Consider the following 18892-nt stretch of genomic DNA (forward strand, 5'->3'; position numbering starts at 1 on the left):
CTATACCATCTAGCCTAGGTATATAGCGGGCTATACCATCTAGCCTAGGTATATAGCGGGCTATACCATCTAGCCTAGGTATATAGCGGGCTATACCATCTAGCCTAGGTATATAGCGGGCTATACCATCTAGCCTAGGTATATAGCGGGCTATACCATCTAGCCTAGGTATATAGCGGGCTATACCATCTAGCCTAGGTATATAGCGGGCTATACCATCTAGCCTAGGTATATAGCGGGCTATACCATCTAGCCTAGGTATATAGCGGGCTATACCATCTAGCCTAGGTATATAGCGGGCTATACCATCTAGGTTTGTGTTACTAGACTGTATGATGTTTGCACAATGACTGAATCCCTGACGAGCATTTCTCAGAACAGATCCCCTTTTGGTAAGTGACACATGACTGTGTTTGTATAATATGAGTTCTTTCAGAAGTACCTTCCTAATCATCATCTGTGTAAAGTAACAGCTTAATAAAGAATTCTCAGTTGAGAGGGAAAAAAAAGGATTTTTAAAAATCAAAGTTACAAAATACTTGTGTTTTAAATTTTTTCTGCTGTCAAAAAGTCCCCAAAATATAATTATATTGATACTTTGTAGCTAAGTTAATTTGTGTTAAGCGTTAAGTAGATGCCTATTTGGCCCTTAAGTTGTCAATTTATTTGTTTCTCCATTTTTCCTGAGGCATACTGGTATATTTTATTGAGTAATTTATCTTATGGGAAGTGTATCTCAACTCTCTTTGCTGTTATCCTTTTATCAGCTGTTTTTTTTCTATTTTTTGGGGGGGTGGGGTCTCACTCTGTTGCCCAGGCTGGAGTGCAGTGGCACGATCTTGGCTCACTGCAACCTCCACTTCCCAAGTTCAAGTGATTCTCCTGCCTCAGCCTCCCAAGTAGCTGGGACTACACGTGTGCACCACTGAACCCAGCTAGTTTTTGTATTTTTTTTTTTTTAGAGACGGATTTTCACCATGTTGGTCAGGCTGGTCTCGAACTCCTGACCTTGTGATCCACCTGCCTCAGTCTCCCAAAGTGCTGGGATTACAGGTGTGAGCTACCGCACCCGGCTGCCAGTTTGTCAGCTCATCTTTGAATTTGCTCCTAAAGAAATACCTGCAGTACCTGGCTTCTACAGCAGTGCTTTCTCTAACACTATCATCTCTTGGTCAATTTTTGCTTTTTTAGCAGTTTATGGGAACTCTTCAGTTTCTAACTCATCTTCTGTTGTAGTAGTGGGGAAACTGATGCTAAACCCAAACAGCTGAAAAGTCTCGTGGCAGTATCTCGTCTCTTTGTAGGGCACCTTTTATGGTTGAGCAGTATGTAGGAGTGTACATCAAATATGACTCTTAGGACCAGTTTACACAGACATGAATGCATCCGCTTGAGTAATTCTAACACTCCCCAGTTCTACCTCTTGGGCATTGAATATGACTCTTAGGACCAGTTACACACACACATAAATGCATCCGCTGGACTGCATCTGACTCTTCCCAGTTCTGTCTCTGGGGGATGGGTGCCATGACCATAGTCTTGATGTCTTGTGCCGTGTGTATTTTTGCAGATAAGATGACTTGGCCATGGCCCACAGATCACTTATTCTGGGGAAGTGTAGGAACAGTGGTTGCCTAACCCAAGTTCTTACATGATGTACCTTTTTCCTTTGTATAAAATAACTTAAAAATATGAAATATACTCATTTGTTTCAGATATTACATACAATTGGAAAGTGGACAAGTTCCTGTATATGCTGTCACTTTTCAAGAACCTGAGAATGATCCTCGGAATTGCTGTTACTTGTGGGCTGTTCAGTCTACACAAGATAGGTAGGTCTCATACAAACTTTGTTTTGTTTTGTTTTGTTTTGTTTTGTAGTTTTGGAGACGGAGTCTCGCTCTGTTTTCCAGGCTGGAGTGCAGTGGCATGATTTCGGCTCACTGCAACCTCCGCCTCCCGGATGCATGCCATTCTCTCGCTCAGCCTCCCGAGTAGCTGGGACTACAGGTGCCCGCCACCACGCCTGGCTAATTTTTATATTTTCAGTAGAGACGGGGTTTCACCATGTTGGCCAGGCTGGTCTTGAACTCCTGACCTCATGATCTGCCCGCCTCAGCCTCCCAAAGTGCTGGGATTACAGGTGTGAGTCACCACGCCTGGCCTGATACATACAATCTTTAAAAGTTAGTCAAAAATAGAACAGGTAGTCTATGTAGTTATGTAGTCTTTTTTAGTGAAGGCAACACAATTCTTTCAGTGAATTAGTGAGTAGTAGTTGAAATTATTTTAAAAGTTAAATGGTTGTTTCTACATGCTTGAATAATTCTGAGTTATCAGAAGAAATTGTGCGGACTTACTTGAATGTTTTTCACAGATTGAGAGCCTTGGAACCTTCTAAGTACCCTGCTCTCTTGTTCTCAATCTCAGTACCCTGCTCTCTTATTCTTCAAATATACTTGGAGATTGAGAACAAGAGAGCTGGGTGGGTACTCAGCAAAGGACTAAGGAGTGAATAGTGTGGTATGAGGAATATTAGGAAGGTGTGGTGTGCTAGAAGCCAAGTAAAAGAAATAAGAACTAGTAATAGGAATTATTAAAAGGGATCAACTAGTAGTAAAATTCAGATTCAGATGATGTGGCTCTGGAATCTACGCTCTTAACACTTACTGCATGCTTTGTGCTTGAGTTCACTACAGGGTTGATTTAGTATCTTCACTTTGTGTCTTGATAGGCCTCTCATGGTCGAGGGCAACATCCATATTTAAAAAAATTTTTTTCCCCACCCTTCCCCCAACTGCCCTTTCTCCTTCCCATACTCCCCACTGTCCTTTGAACCTCTACATTTTAAGTAAAAATAGCAAGATGGAGGAAGAGACCAGAATGAAGGCATAAAGGATATTTTGTTCATTAAGGAAGGTTCTCTGAGGTTACTATGGGATAATTCTGTTTACATCCTGGCCACAACTTTACCACAGGGTACTGCACTTAGCTGCAAAGGAAGCTGGGAGATGTTATAGAACTTTAGGCAACCATGTGTTTAAGTAGAGTATACCCATTGAGGAAGGAATATTTGAGAAAGAATATTGAGTAATCAGTCTTTGCTACATAAGATATCTCCTACAGTATGCAAACAGCATCGATTTAGTTGATTAGAATCAATAATAAATATCAATTATTATTTCAAAGGACTACATTTTTATAAAAATTACCGAAAACTAAATTTTTCACAGTGATTTTAGTTTTGTCACATGCACTCAACATTGCAAGCAAACTAAACTTACTTGGACAGTAAGAGATGTTTAATGTATTAATATATTTAGCGCGTCTTGGTTAATTTCTGTTTCAGTGAAGGGGATGTTTTGAGTTTGCATCTGCTGCAGCTGGCCTTTGGTAATAGAAAGTGTTTGGCATCAGGACAAATCTTATATGAGGTAAATGGTCATTGGACTATGGGCTTATATTACCATTTTGTTGTTTTCTATTTTAAATATGTTGTCTTTGTTTTAAGATATTGAAAAGTGATTCTTTTTTTTTTTTTTTTGAGACAGAGTCTCGCTCTGTCGCCCAGGCTGGAGTGCAGTGGTGCAATCTTGGCTCACCGCAACCTCCGCCACCCGGATTCAAGCAATTCTCTGCCTCAGCCTCTGGAGTAGCTGGGATTACAGGTGCCCGCCACCACGCCTGGCTAATTTTTTTGTATATTTAGCAGAGACGGGGGTCTCACCATCTTGGCCAGGCTGGTCTTGAACTCCTGACCTCGTGATCCACCCACCTCGAACTCCCAAAGTGCTGGGATTACAGGCGTGAGCCACCGCACCTGGCTGTGAAAAGCGATTCTTATATTGAAGTTAATATTGTATTCATAATGTAGTAGAAGTAATTTAAATTAGAGATCTGTCGTTTTACCTGTTTACCCAGGTAGCATTCTTAACTTCTCAGATACCATTTTCCTCTACAATGAGGGGATTGGACTAGATTCAAGCTTGTGGCTTAACTGGTACCCAGGAAACATAATTCCACTTTGTTGCTCTAACATATCAAGCATTAAGCCACAGGGTGATTTTTGTAAGAGGACATGCGCATCTAGGCTTTTAGATGGCTACCTGTTTATCTGGCTGGATTCCTGAGGAAATAGGAGGGTGCTGCTAATAGCTATACTTTGTACACCCTCACATGCCTGTCTCTAGAACCGACTTTTCTTAACCTAATGTTGGAGGGGTATAGAAACGGGTTTCAGGGAATCAATAAAGGCCCTGAATTATGTGTTGCATTTTTATGGGGGAAGTCTCATAGCCTTTTGTCAGATTGTTAAAGGTATCAATAAGCTAAAAGTCTAAGAACTATTCTAGAGCAAGAATTTCTGTGAGAACACAGGTATAGTATTGCTGGTCTGGGATGTATGCATATATAATTTTGATGGTTATTCCAGTTTACATACCAACCAGTAGTGCACGAGGGCTTCTGTGATAAATAACTTTAGAAGACTTGTTGGTAATTATTTTTGAGAGACTAAATCTCACTTTGTTTTAAAGTATGTAAAATTTTAGAGCCTTTTTCCATGATTGGTTCTCTTCAGTCTAAATTGTTTTCTTTGTATTGTGTGAACAATCTTTAAATTTGGAGAATATTTAATTTTAGAGTGACCTTTTGCCTAGAATCAGATTAATATTTGCGTGTATTTTATGTTACAGGGGTTAGAATACTGTGAAGAAAGATACACCCTGGACCTGACAGGTGGCATGTTCCCTTTGAGGGGACAGACGAGTAATACCAAATTGTTGGGATGCCAGAGTATAGAGAAATTTCGATCTCATGGTGACAGGGAGGAAGGTGTGAATGAAGGTTAGTTAAAGTACTTGAAATATGTCATGTGAAGGCTGGATTTAAAATTTATGACAGGTGTTATTTTCTAGATTTCATACTCCTGGCAGTTCAGAAAATTAGAATAGTAATTAACGGAATTTATTCAGTTCTATATGAGATACTAGATATTTCTTGCTCTCCAGATTGCTATGTATAACTAAACAATAAAATAGATTAGGGTAATGAAGGACCCTTTTATTTTAATCTAGTTCTCAAAACAGGCGATCCCTAGTCTGAACTAGTGTGAGTAGTCTTTGAATGAAGTTTACCTGTGTATTTTTTGAGCCATGTATGGCATACATGCCTTGGTTGTCTTGAATGTTTTCTCTGTCTCCTTTAGTGTCATCGCTTTTTCCTTGCAGTTTTTTTTGCATCGGTTTTTTAAGCCAGGATTATCATAATCCAGCCCTATCACTAGTGATGACCTTTGACAAATTGCTTAACATTTCAGAGCCCTGTTTCTCCATCTGTAAGTGGGATCCTAGTTAGACCTTTTGCAAAGGGTAGTTGTGAGGATTAAATCACACAGCGAACTTACCCATCCCAGAAATGCCCTTTTTGCTAGGGCCTGTATCTGTATTTCTGATCCAGGTTTCAGATCCAGTTAAATATGTGAAAAGCACATGTTGTCATGAGCTCACGTCTTTTTAAAGTTTTTATTTGTTTATTTATTTAGAGACAGGGGTCTCACTCTGATGCCCAGGCCAGTCCAGGCCAGAGTGTGGTGGCACGATCTTGGCTGGTTGCAGCCTTGACCTTCTGGGCTCAAGCAATTCTCCCATCTCGGTCTCCCAAGTAACTGGGACTGCTGGCACACACCACCACGCCTGGCTAATTTTTGTGTTTTTTGTAGTGACAGGGTGTTTTTTTTTGTTTTGTTTTGTTTTTTTGAGATGGAGTCTCGCTCTGTCCAGTGCAGTCGCGCGATCTCAGCTCACTGCAAGCTCCGCCTCTGGGGTTCATGCCATTCTCCTGCTTCAGCCCCCTAAGTAGCTGGGGCTACAAGCACCCACCACCATACCCAGCTAATTTTTTGTATATTTAGTAGAGACAGGGTTTCACCGTGTTAGCCGTCTCCTGACCTCATGATCCACCCGCCTCGGCCTCCCCAAGTGCTGGGATTACAGGCGTGAGCCACCGCACCTGGCCTGTTTTTGTTTTTTTGACAGGGTCTCACTGTCACCCAGGCTGGAGTGCACTTGCACGATCTCGTCTCACTGCAACCTCTGCTTCCCAGGTTCAAGGGATCCTCCCACCTCAGCCTCCTGAGTAGCTGGGACTACAGGTGCATGCCACAATGCCTGGCTAATTTTTGTACATGGCTGTACATGGCTGTACAGCACAGCCATGCTGTGTTGCCTGGGCTGGTCTCGAATTTCTGGGCTCAATTGATCTGCCCACCTGGCCTTCCAAAGTGCTGAGATTACAAGTGTGAGCCACTGCATCTGGCCATGCTCTCTCTTATTCCCCATTCTTTCTATTTCCTTATAGTAGCGTTTCAGATTTTTACTTTCTTCTTCTCCTGTTGATGTCTCTTACTCTATTCCTGTCTTTCCATTCCACAGGCACCATCCAAGCACTTTTCTTTTTCTCTCTTTACCTTATAACTGGATAAGTCCTTCTCAGCTAAGGTTCATCATAATAAAGCCTTAATGCCCAAAGGCATCCGTTTTAGGTAGTGAATTAAATTCTCTAGTACTAGCTCCGTACCGTCCTTGGGAGAGAGACTGTTCATTCAAATCATTTTCTACTTTCTGCCTCTAATACCTCAACGTTGCTCAAGTATTAACTGAAAACAAGCAAGGATATAACTTCTGATGAGTGACTACTTTTTAATAAGGCCTTAAAATTGAGAAACAGTCAAAATGCAAGTGAATGAATCTGGTCTTACATACAAATGATAGAAATGAGTTTTGATGAATCAAGAGAAATATGAATTAAACCACTTAATTTATGAGAAAATCTTGCTATAATTCTGTTGAGGTGATTTTACTTTGAGATTCTTTATTCTGTTTTTAAAAATTATCTTTTTCTTTCAGCTCTATCGCCTGACACTAGTGTTTCAGTCTTTACCTGGCAGGTGAATATATATGGACAGGGAAAGCCTTCTGTATATTTGGGGCTTTTTGATATAAATCGTTGGTATCATGCACAAATGCCAGATTCGTTAAGGTATGATTCTTTTTTTTTCGTCTCTCCTTTCTCTTTGTATTTGTATGTGTAGCTGACCAATGACTTAGTAATGTTTTAAATTTTCTTTTAGGTCAGGAGAATATCTCCATAATTGCTCTTATTTTGCACTGTGGTCCTTGGAGTCTGTTGTAAGTAGGACTTCTCCACATGGCATCTTGGATATATTAGTCCATGAGCGAAGCTTAAATAGAGGAGTCCCTCCTTCATATCCACCTCCCGAGCAGTTTTTTAATCCAAGCACTTATAATTTTGGTATGTATTTCCTTAACATTACCTCTTAAGAAAAGTAATGCACAAAAGTATGTAAATGTATACGTTGTGTAGTTTATTCATTTAGTGTTATCTGTTTGTATCTCACTGTTAGTTAACATATGGATAACTTAGGAAATTAATATATACACACAAGAAATTTAGTATTTATATGTTTTATAAAGGAATTATGACTTGGAGAAATTTAGTATTTATATGTTTTATAAAGGAATTATGACTTATTTTGAACTTGCTAGGAAAGATATTAACTGTTTCACATCTGGTGCATTTTATAGTAGCTTTTATTTTTTTGCTGTGTTTCTCAGCTGTGCTTGGAGTTTTTTGGGTTTTGTTTTTTGCTTTTTTCTTGTTTTGCTGTGTAATAGGTTTGTTATCTATTCTTAGGATGAAAATACCTAGAAAAGTTTATTTAAAGATTTATTACATGTAATAATTTGACACCTTGCCTTGCAGTCTGTTATTGGATAAATTTTGTTCTATTAATGCCATTTTAAATATATGTAAGTGGATTATTTTTTAAATCTTTTTTTTAGATGCCACTTGTTTGTTAAACTCGGGAGTTGTTCATTTAACTTGTACTGGCTTTCAGAAGGAGGTAGGTAACAACTAGTGATTTCTTAATTGAACTGAAGTCAGATCTTAGAATATAGTTGATTTATGGATTTAAGTTTTACTTAGTGATATTGTCAGTTGTTTCAGCTTAAATGGTAGCTTCTGCTAGGTTTATGAGATTATCAACTAGTAGTATCAGTTACTAATGACAGCCTGCCAGAAGACGTATTGTATGTTTTTAGCAATTAATTTATGTAGATGCTAGCTATGTGAACCTCAAGCTTTCTGTCTCCTCAGAAAGCTTATGAGGAAATGAAGTAATGCAAAGAAGGCACCTAGCACAGTGGTATAGTGCCTGGCACAGGAAAAAAAAAAAGAATTTTGAAAAATACTTTTCTCTTTTTGAGACGGAGTTTCGCTCTTGTTGCGCAGGCTGGGGTGCAGTGACGCCATCTCGGCTCATTGCAACCTCTGCCACCCAGGTTCAAGCGATTCTTCTGCTTCCGCCACCTGAGTAGCTAGGATTACAGGTGCTCACCACCATGCCCGGCTAATATTTTGTATTTTTAGTAGAGATGGGGTTTCACCATGTTGGCCAGGCTGGTCTCGAACTCCTGACCTCAGATGATCCGCCTGCCTCGGCCTCCCGAAGTGTTGGGATTATGAGCGTGAGCCACCGTGCCTGGCCTGAAAAATGCTTTTCTAGGGAAGTATGATGTGGCAGACCTTTTCATTGATAATCGTCCAGATGTGGATGAATGCTGTATTTATACTTAATATCAAATCTCTTTCACATTAGATAAAGAGGAGTAGACTGCAGGAGTTTTCCTGTGTGTGTGTGTGTGTGTGTGTGTTTTGTCAAGATGTCACCAAATCTGTCAGCTTTAGAGAAGACAGCAGGGTTATACAGTTCATAAAAATATATAAGCTACCTTTTGCTAATAGTAGTATTCACAGCTAGCAAGCATTGGTTAAGCTTAAGAACCTATAAACTCTGTTTCTTGCAGGAAATATAGTCTTTCATAATTTCGACTTGCTATCTTTAAATTTTACTTAAATTTTAAGTGTAATTTATTAATCTTAAATTTGATTATTCAAATTGAGCATTGATTGATGCCTTACTAATTTATCTGTTACAGACTTTGACTTTTTTAAAGAAATCAGGTCCATCACTCAATGAACTCATTCCTGATGGTTATAATCGATGTCTTGTAGCTGGCCTTCTTTCCCCAAGATTTGTTGATGTTCAGCCTTCCAGTTTAAGCCAAGTGAGATGATTTTTAACTCTATTGTTTCTTTTGGTTGGATCACGTTATTAGCTTTCTATTACAGTAAAAATGTATTAGATAATTTCTGCAAAAATAGGTGAAGTAGTGTAATGCTGACTCTGGGTGATCAGCAGTTGTGGTCTTAGGTTTGGTTTAAAATTCCTATTCCTAATACCCAATAGGCCATAACTTGGCAGCAGGTTGACTTAGCTGTATAGAAGGATACAGGACAGGAAACACCTCATGGCTGCCTCAGGCTGGAATGCAGTGGCATGGTCATGGCTCACTGTAGCCTCAACCTCTTGGGCTTAAGCAATCTTCCCACCCCAGCCCCCCCAAGTAGCTAGGACTACAGACAGGCACCACTATGCTTAGCCCTTTTTTTTTTTTTTTTGGTAGAGACAGGGTCTCGCTATGTTGCCTAGGCTGGTCTTAAACACCAGGCCTCAAGTTACCCTCCCACCTTGGCATCCCAAAGTGCTGAAATTACAGGCATGAGCCACCTTGCCCAGCCTGTAATAATGTAATTTTACTGTACCTTTTCTGTGTTTACACATATACTTCATATTGTGTTACAGTTGCTTACAGTATTCAGCACAGTAACATGCTATACAGGTTTGTAGCTTAGGAGCAATATACATAGCCTTGATATGTAGTTGACTACACCATCTAAGTTTGTGTAAGTACGCTCTTACCATGATTGCACAACAATGAAACACCTAACGAAACATTCATCGGAATGTATCCCCATCATTAAGCAACACATGGCTATATGGAAAAATGCAATTCATTTTTGTATATTTATTTGATATCTACATAACTTTCAAGGTGTGCAACCATCAGCAAATAATATACTTTTTTCGTTTATTTGTTTGTTACTACCTTTATTTTTTTTGAGACAGCATCTCGGTCTGTTGCCCAGACTGGAGTGCAGTGACGTGATCTTGGCTCGCTGCAACCTCCAACCTCCTGGGTTCAGGTGATTCTCCTGCCTCAGCCTCCTGAGTAGCTGGAACTAGAGGCGTGTGCCACCACACCCGGCTAATTTTTTATTTTTAGTAGAGACAGAGTTACACCATGTTGGCCAGGCTGGTCTCAAACTCCTGACCTCAAGTGATCTGCCCTCCTCGGCCTCCCAAAGTGCTGGGATTACAGGTGTGAGCCACTGTGCCTGGCCAGTTACTGAGTTTTCTCATTGCAATGTGGTAGAACTTCTATAAACTATAGGTAATAATGTTAGTAGCAGACGTTTTTGTTTTGTCCCTGGTATTAAATATAAATGGCTTCAGTGAGTCTCCGTTTAGAGTCACGCCTTCTTAGGTTTTGTGGACCATTATGTAATTCCCTCTGTACCTGTTTAACTTACATTCATGTGATTCCTTTTTGAACATCTTTTAATTTGCTCCTGTAATGAATGAAATTAATAGGTTCCTCTGATATTAAACCAGACTCAGTGATTTTCAAAATATCAGCTTTATTGAGATATTTCATACACCGTGCAGTTCAAATATTTCAAGTGTACAGTTCAGTGATTTTAATTCACAGAATTCTGCAACTGTCATCACATTCCATTTTAGGACATTTTTATTACTTCTAAAGAAAGTTCTATGCCCATAAACAGTCACTCCTTTTCCCTTACCTTCCTGCCTGCCCCATCCTACCCAGCCTTACATAATGACTAATCTACTTTCCTGTCTTTATAGATTGACCTATTCTAGACATTTCATATAAATGGGTCAAATAATATGAAGTCTTTTGTGACTGTCTCATTTAGCATGTTTTCAAGGTTCCTCTGTATTATAGCAAGTATCAGTACTTCATCCCCTTTTATGGCTGTATAATATTCTGTTGTATGAGCATACCATAATTTGTTTATCTACAATTAATGGGCATTTGTGTTGTTTCCACTTTATGGCTATTAATAATGGTGCTGTGAACCTTCATGTGAAATTTTTGTTTGGGTGTGTATTTTTGTTTCTTTTTGGTATATACCTAGGTGTGGAATTGGAGGGTCGTGTGGTAAGTCTATGTTTAGCATACTGAGAAACCGCCAAACTGCTTTGCAGAGTGGCTGTTCCATTTTACATTCCCACCAGCAGTGTATGAGAGTTCCAGTTTTAACACATCCTTACCATGCTTGTTATTGTCTTTTGATTATAGCCCTTCTTATGGGTCATACTGATTTTTTTTAGCCTTAAAATTTTTAAATTCTAAACCAGAACTTGCCTATGATCTCACACCCTCTTTCTTTCCATTTCTTTCCTTTCTATAATGCATGGTTTAGGAAGAACAGTTAGAAGCTATATTGTCAGCAGCAATTCAGACTAGTTCCCTGGGACTTTTGACTGGTTATATCCGAAGATGGATAACAGAAGGTAAGATTCTGATAACAAGTAAAATGTTTGGTATTTTTAAAGTTATCAACTTGCTATTTGTTGTATTTTTTTCTTAGTTATTTTAATTTTGATATAATTGAAGATCCACATGCAGTTGTTAAGATGCAATAGAGAGATCCCGCCCCCTTTAGCACGTTTGCCCACAGTACTATGATCTGACAAACCTTTAGTACAGTCAGCACCACCAGGATCCCTCATGCTGCCGTTACAGCCATACCTACCTTCTTTCTGCCCCATCCTTAACCCCTGGCAAGAATTTTGTCATTTTAAACATGTTCATAAATGGAATTATGCAGTATGTAACCTTTTTGGATTACCTTTTTTACTCAGCAAAATTCTCTAGGAAGTCATCCAAATTGTTGTGTGTGTCACTGTTACTCTTCACACACATACACACACACACCCCAAACACATATTATCGTCTGTTCAGAACCATTTGAGAATAGTTTTTTTTCTGAACCATTTGATGATAAGCCATCATGCTTTTGTAGCCCATAAATATTTCAGTATTGCTGCTTCTAAGAATAAGGACATTCACTTACAAAACCACTTTGTGATCATAAAAAATCAAGAAAATTAAGACTTTTATCTAACCTAGAGACCTTATTGAAATCCCAGTAATGTCCTTTATTTCAATTTAGAGGGTAGAGAGAGCTCAGAATCATGCTTTGTGTTTAGTTTTTTGGAAAAGAGATCTAGAATAGTTTGTATGTAATTGTTTTTATAATTTCCCTTAATCTTGTACATTTTGTCACTTTGTCTTTCAAAAAATTGACCTTTTTTTTTAAAGGAATTAGGCCTTATTTTATAGACTGCATTTTAGTTTGTGCTTGCCGTCGCTCCTCATGATTGAATGACAGTTTTTGCATTTTTGGCAGCAGCACTACCTGAAATGACGTGCTCCGTGGTGTGGTGCGCTGAGAAGGTCCGTTTTCCCAAGTTGCCTCCCTGAAGTGTTGATGTTCACTCGGTTAGGGTGCTGTCTGCCATGCTTCTCCACCAACAATTTAGAACTCTGTTTGTAATTAATAATCTTTATTTTTTTCCCTTTTGTATTTACAAATAAGAACAACCAAATTCTGCCACTAATTTGCGCTTTGTTCTGGAATGGACGTGGAATAAAGTGGTTCTCACAAAAGAGGAATTTGACAGACTATGTAAGTATTAGAGGTCTAGATGTAGGACAGAATTTAATATTAAAATACTAACCTTGGTTTATGTCTTAAGTACATAATTTTTAATCATTTTGAAGTTGTAAACTCTTTTCTTTTTTTGAGACGGAGTCTTGCTCTGTCGCCAGGCTGTAGTGCAATGGCGCGATCTCGGCTCACTGCAGGCTCCGCCTCCCGGGTTCAAACGCCATTCTCCTGCCCGGCACTACGCTCGGCTAATTTTTTTGTATTTTTTAGTAGAGACGGGGTTTCACCGTGTTAGCCAGGATGGTCTCGATCTCCTGACCTTGTGATCCGCCCGCCTCTGCCTCCCAGAGTGCTGGGATTACAGGCGTGAGCCACCGCGCCTGGCCTGAAGTTTTAAACTCTTAAAATTTGAAGATGTCCCAAAAGAAAATTATTTCTTTTTACATTAAAGTGATAAAAGTAATTTTTTTTTTTTTGAGACATGGTCTCACTTTTTGCCCAGGCAGGAGTACAGTGGTGAGTTCATGGCTCAGTGCAGCCTTGACTTTTTGAGCCCAAGTCATCCTCCTGCCTCAGCCTCCTGAGTAGCTTGGACCACAGGCACATGCTGCCTCACCCAGCTAATTGTTGTATTTTTTGTAGAGACATGGTCTCACTATATTGCCTAGGCTGGTCCTGAACTCCTGGCCTCAAGCGATCCTCCTGCCTGGGCCTTCCAAAGTGTTGGTATTACAAGGCGTGAGCCACTACATCCAGCCAAAAGTAATTTTTGACCAAGATTTTGCAGCAGGTCATTAAACTGGCAACATGCTGATATGCCTACAATAGCAGGTTTTAGGATTATAACTTGTCTTTTGGTCTTAGGAGTTTAATTTACTAAATATACTGATGATGGAGTAAGCGGAATGTGCTAGGTAACCCTCAGAAGTTTCTGTACTTAACTCACTTTCTATTTAACATATTGATAGAAATGATGAAGTTGAATGGCAGGGTAAAAATGCATCACTGCTGTCCTCCATGGATAGATGTCGTTATTATTGTGGCAAATCATTTTCCTTCTTGACAGTTTTATTAATCTGTTGTTCATTTCGATTGAGTCTTGAGGTATGTCATGAATATTAAAAACTATCATGTCCAGTTAGTGCAAAAATAAGGCTAAAAGTACTAGTAGTTAGAGATACAGTTGCACTGTAAGTGAAAGTAAAATTTATTTAGAGGTAAATGTTTTAGTCATTTCTCTTGTGTCATGATGAGTAAACAAATGGACTTTTGAAATGATTTAACTATAGATAGCTTTTCACAATGTAAGTTATTCTTAGTAGAGGATTTTTAAACCAGTCAAGTTCGTTAGGAAGACATGGCGCTTTCTAGTGTTTTTAGACTATACTTATGAAACTGTCGTCATGAAATAATTTAAGTGTTTCAGTAATCAGTGTGATTGAAGTCTGTAAGAACACTATCAGGTGTTTAGGATCAGAGTAAAAATGTCCTCATTTTTTTAAGAGGAAAATGTTTGTTAGAGCTCATGTTTTGTAAAAAAATTAAACTCAATTCATAAATTGTATGACTGTTGTTATTCTTTGAGAATAATGTAGTGTTGGGGGTTTAACTCGGTAGTTCAGCTGTTGCTGCTTTGACCTTTGTTACTGGTAGGTTGGGTTTTTTAAAAAATAAAAATAAAAACCTCTAAGAATAATTTAACATACAAAGCATAGTAAGTGTTTTAAAAGTATTAGAGATTAGGTGTGGTGGCTCAGGCTTGTAATCCCAGTACTTTAGGAGGCTGAGATGAGAGGATTGCTTGAGGCCAGGAGTTCAAGACCAGCCTGAGCAATATAGCAAGACCCCCGTCTCTGCAAAACCAAAAAAAAAAATCTTTTTTTTAATTAGCTGGGCAGGGTGGCACATGCCTATAGTCCCAGCTCCTTGGGAGGCTGAGCTAGGAGGAACACTTGAGCCCAGGAGTTTGAGAGTGCAGTGAGTTGTGATCGTACCATTGCACTCCAGCCTAGGTGACAGAGTGAGACCCTATCTCAAAAAAAGTATTAGAAGTAAAGCAAATTAGGTCGGGCACAGTGGCTCATGCCTGTAATCCCAGGACTTTGGGAGGCCGAGGCGGGCGGATCACCTGAGGTCAGGAGTTCGAGGCCAGCCTGGCCAACATGGTGAAACCTCATCTTTACTAAAAATACAAAAATTAGCTGGGTGTTGTGGCACATGCCTGTAATCCCAGCTACTCAGGAGCCTGAGGCAGGAGAATCCCTTGAACCTGGGAGGTAGAGGTTGCAGTGAGCGGAGATTGAGATTGCACCACTGCACTCCAGCCTGGGCGACAGAGCAAGATGCTGTCTCCAAAAAAAAAAAAAAAAAAAAGTAAATTAGAATTTGATTTAAAGAAGGATTTTAGAATGAAGACAGTTGTTTTCTAGACCAGTGACACATTAAATATTGATGTAACTAAATGTGTCATTAAAGTAAATCCCTGTCTTTTGATGTGTGCTGGTTATGAGGACAAGCTCTAGATATAGATGATTTGAGTTCATATTCTCACTCTTGGCTTTTGCTAGTTTTATATTGAAAGCACTTTTTAGGTTCCTTGGAGGTTTTGCCATTTCTAGCTTGTCTTTATAAATCTCATAATGAATAGAATAATTCTTTTGAGTGATAGGAGTTTGAGAAATTTTGCATTGCGATTCTAATTTATTTAGATTTACTGTATGGAAACTTATCTTTTCTTTTATTCTTGAAAGGTGTGCCATTATTTGATGGTTCGTGTCATTTCATGGATCCACAAACTATACAGTCTATCCAGCAGTGCTATTTGCTTCTTAGCAATCTTAATATAGTCTTGAGCTGTTTTGCATCAGAAGCCCGAGAGATCACTGAGAGAGGTACGCTCTTTGTTTTATCAAATGAGTGTTTTATTAAATTTTACTTCTTGACTAAGAGAAACGAATAACATTTCCCATGTCTTAGATGGATCACTATGTAAAGAGGACTTTATTTCTCCAGTGCTAGGGTTTTTGTTTGTTTCTTTTTTTTTTTTTTTTTTGAGACGGAGTCTCGCTCAGTCGCCCAGGCTGGAGTGCAGTGGCGCGATCTCGGCTCACTGCAAGCTCCGCCTCCCGGGTTCACGCCATTCTCCTGCCTCAGCCTCCCGAGTAGCTGGGACTACAGGCGCCCGCTACCACGCCCGGCTAATTTTTTGTATTTTTAGTAGAGACGGGGTTTCACCGTGTTAGCCAGGATGGTCTCGATCTCCTGACCTTGTGATCCGCCCGCCTCGGCCTCCCAAAGTGCTGGGATTACAGGCGTGAGCCACCGCGCCCGGCCTGTTTCTTTGTTTTAATGAAAAGCTACAGAATGTTGTTAGACATGCCATAAGCCCATGCTTAAATAAGCTTGGGAAATTCTGAAGTTAATGATTATTAAGATTAATGTATTTGCAGTAAAGTTTCAAATTAAGTTATATGTATTTTTTTATTCAAAGAACTCATTATAATTTTTTTCTGTTTTGCAATTTCAAAACAAAAACAAGCCAATTTCATTTAAATGCCTGTTTTGAACAATCTTTATTAGTGATACTATTCTAGTTTGTATTAATGAGTAAATTTGAGTTCTGGAGTTAGCTAAATGAAAGTGTAGCTGAGGTGAAAGTGTATTTACCTAAAATGTCTATTTTAGGGAGTGACTGACTTATTTTAGCATTTTGGAGATTTGCTTGACATCATTTTGGACCAAAGTAAACTAGATACAAAGATGAATTAGTTCAAGAGAGATACATATATCTTGAACAAATATGTATATGTAAAATATATATTTACAAATTATGTAAATTACCAAGTGATTAATTTTGAAAACTGTGGAGCATCTTGATTTTTTTGTAAGTAAACAACTGATGTTAACTCTTCTTTACAGGACTGATAGACTTAAGCAATAAGTTTGTGGTTTCCCACCTCATCTGTCAGTATGCACAAGTGGTTCTTTGGTTCTCTCATTCTGGGCTTTTACCAGAAGGCATAGGTAAAATATTTACTTAATCTATAAGTATTAATTAAAACATTCTGAATCTTTATAATTTTGTTATTGTATTCTAATGCTTTAGGTTTCTTTTCTTCCACCTCACTTATTTTTCTCCTTAATTTAATTTATGCTTAACCTTCTTTTCTTACATTTTTCCTTACTTTGTATCTTCATCCTATGCCTGACACACAGTGCTCATACATGTTTATTGGATTGAATAACATTTAGAAGGAAAGCAAATTTGAGAAAACATAGCTCCTGAAAATGAGTTCAGCAATATTACTAGCTATTATTTAGATTCATAGAACTATAGTTTCTATAACTCAGTTTTCCTGTTTCCTGGTAATAGTCCTTTTAATATGGTTACTGACTAATATTTCTTCAATTAAATACCCCCTTTTATCTAGTGATTTATGCCAGTACCAACAATTAGAGAATTTTTGGTATTTGACTTGTGCTATATTTGTTTAGAATATAACTTGCAAAGCCTTCAGCTTCTTGCATTTCCAGGAAGCCATTAGATTTTATTTAGAAGTGCCTCTGCCACTGTACATAATTGTTGATCTTATTTTTTCATAATTCTCTTAGATTTTGATTTGTAGTGAACATTTCTTGCTTTCAAATTATTATTTGTGCCTAAGGAGTAAAGTTATTTAGAACAGTTTCCAAGATTTTAAGCCCCCATCCATGTAGTTAGACTTTCATGACAGATCATTTTCTCACTTGTGCCTCTGTAAATAAAAAGATGTGTAGTAATCTTTTATTACCTAAATATACCCACCCTGTGGGTTAACCAGGGGTTGCTGTAAATATTAAATTACAGTAAAATATTAATATGTATTGTTGAGATATTTTGGGATTATTACCAGCTTTTTTTCCAACTCTTAAAAATCTAGATGATTCTGTGCAGTTGTCAAGGTTATGCTACAACTACCCTGTAATTCAGAACTACTACACCAGTCGTCGACAGAAGTTTGAGCGTTTATCAAGGTATAGTAAAACAATTTTAGAAATTACATCTGTAAGAAGTCAAAGTTTCTCAGAATAGTGTTCATCGTTTTACAAAGTGATTAAATGGGTAGAATTCTCAGTTAAGTATCAGAATTTGCTATTACCATTACTATTTTATTTCTCTCTTTTTTAAAAAAGAATACACGAATAACCTACTTAGTTCCTTTGAAATAAAGAAGTAAAGGTAATAGACAAAGAAAGAGTGGTGTTGAGAGTCTTGACCACACTTCTGGAAATAGTCGTCTTCCTCGAGTTTGCAGTGACAAAATTACAAAGCATATAACATTTAGAGCAGTGCCACAAACGTTGATTCCAGGTTTCTTACACCTGAATCACCTGGGAATCAGTACTTTAAAATCTGTGCCGGCTGTAATTCTGATGCATGGCAATTGTGGGAACCAGTGCTTTAGAATGACCAATTTAGGAGAGTGAACATTAGCTTGGGAGATTGACTAGGCATATTTTAAAATTCTAGATCTGTTATTTCCTAAGTGTATATCCTTGGCAGCTTTGTTATGCTTTCTAATCCTGTTTGTTATATAAGTTATAAAGTCAGTATAAAGCTAAATAAAATAGTATGTGCAGGACATCTAGTGCAGTGCCTGGCTCATTGGACAACCACAAAGAGTAGTAAGTGCTGCTGCTATTCACAATTAGAAAAGGAAATCAGGGGAAAAAAGAAGAGAAAAGAAAAGGAAATAGGGACCATACCTGCACGTTGCATCATAGGCGCTCAGCAATAGATATCCGAGTGAAGGAATCACTGAGGATAAAAGACTAACCCAAGTGATGAAACAGAAACTTTAACTCTCTGTCTTTGAACTTCATTATTTTCACTACGCTGGGCTTTATGGTAGTTTGCTTAATATGGTGAAAAATAGAATGGTCACTGGCTGGATGGACCACATGGGGACCTCACCTTGACTGACTGGCTTGTTGATGACTGAACTTGAGGCAAATTAAGGGCTTATCCGACTAACTCTCCTTGATGTCTGTAGTTCTCATCATGCTAACTAGGGTCAAATTCCCAATTCTCTCCTCTCTCTCTGTTTTTAGAGACAGGGTCTCTGTTGCCCAGGCTGCAGTGCAGTGGCATGTGTATAGCTCACTTTAAACTCCTGGGCTCCAACGATCCTCCTTCCTTATCCTCCTGAGTGGCTAGGACTACAGGTGC

General features: G+C 38.6%; 1 protein-coding gene across 11 annotated transcripts in view; it reads left to right on the plus strand.

Annotated features, from left to right (window-relative positions):
* AHCTF1 (AT-hook containing transcription factor 1) overlaps positions 1 to 18892 on the plus strand; it is a 93926-nt gene that overhangs the window by 25027 nt on the left and 50007 nt on the right. For 9 of the 11 annotated variants that reach the window (XR_010156407.1, XM_024353009.3, XM_024353019.3 and 6 more), the window contains 12 exons: positions 1716 to 1832; positions 3350 to 3434; positions 4695 to 4845; positions 6906 to 7038; positions 7130 to 7311; positions 7863 to 7924; positions 9021 to 9149; positions 11434 to 11524; positions 12613 to 12702; positions 15435 to 15575; positions 16603 to 16707; positions 17604 to 17697. Coding sequence is in view for 10 of the 11 variants with exons in the window: in XM_024353009.3 (XP_024208777.2) it covers positions 1716 to 1832; positions 3350 to 3434; positions 4695 to 4845; positions 6906 to 7038; positions 7130 to 7311; positions 7863 to 7924; positions 9021 to 9149; positions 11434 to 11524; positions 12613 to 12702; positions 15435 to 15575; positions 16603 to 16707; positions 17604 to 17697 (1380 nt within the window). In the remaining variant the exon portion in view is untranslated. The remainder of the gene's footprint in view (positions 1 to 1715; positions 1833 to 3349; positions 3435 to 4694; positions 4846 to 6905; positions 7039 to 7129; positions 7312 to 7862; positions 7925 to 9020; positions 9150 to 11433; positions 11525 to 12612; positions 12703 to 15434; positions 15576 to 16602; positions 16708 to 17603; positions 17698 to 18892) is intronic. The other 2 variants (XM_063809324.1, XM_063809328.1) reach the window with 1 other exon arrangement.

This window comes from Pan troglodytes, chromosome 1, assembly GCF_028858775.2.
Source record: "Pan troglodytes isolate AG18354 chromosome 1, NHGRI_mPanTro3-v2.0_pri, whole genome shotgun sequence".
NCBI lineage: Eukaryota > Metazoa > Chordata > Mammalia > Primates > Hominidae > Pan > Pan troglodytes.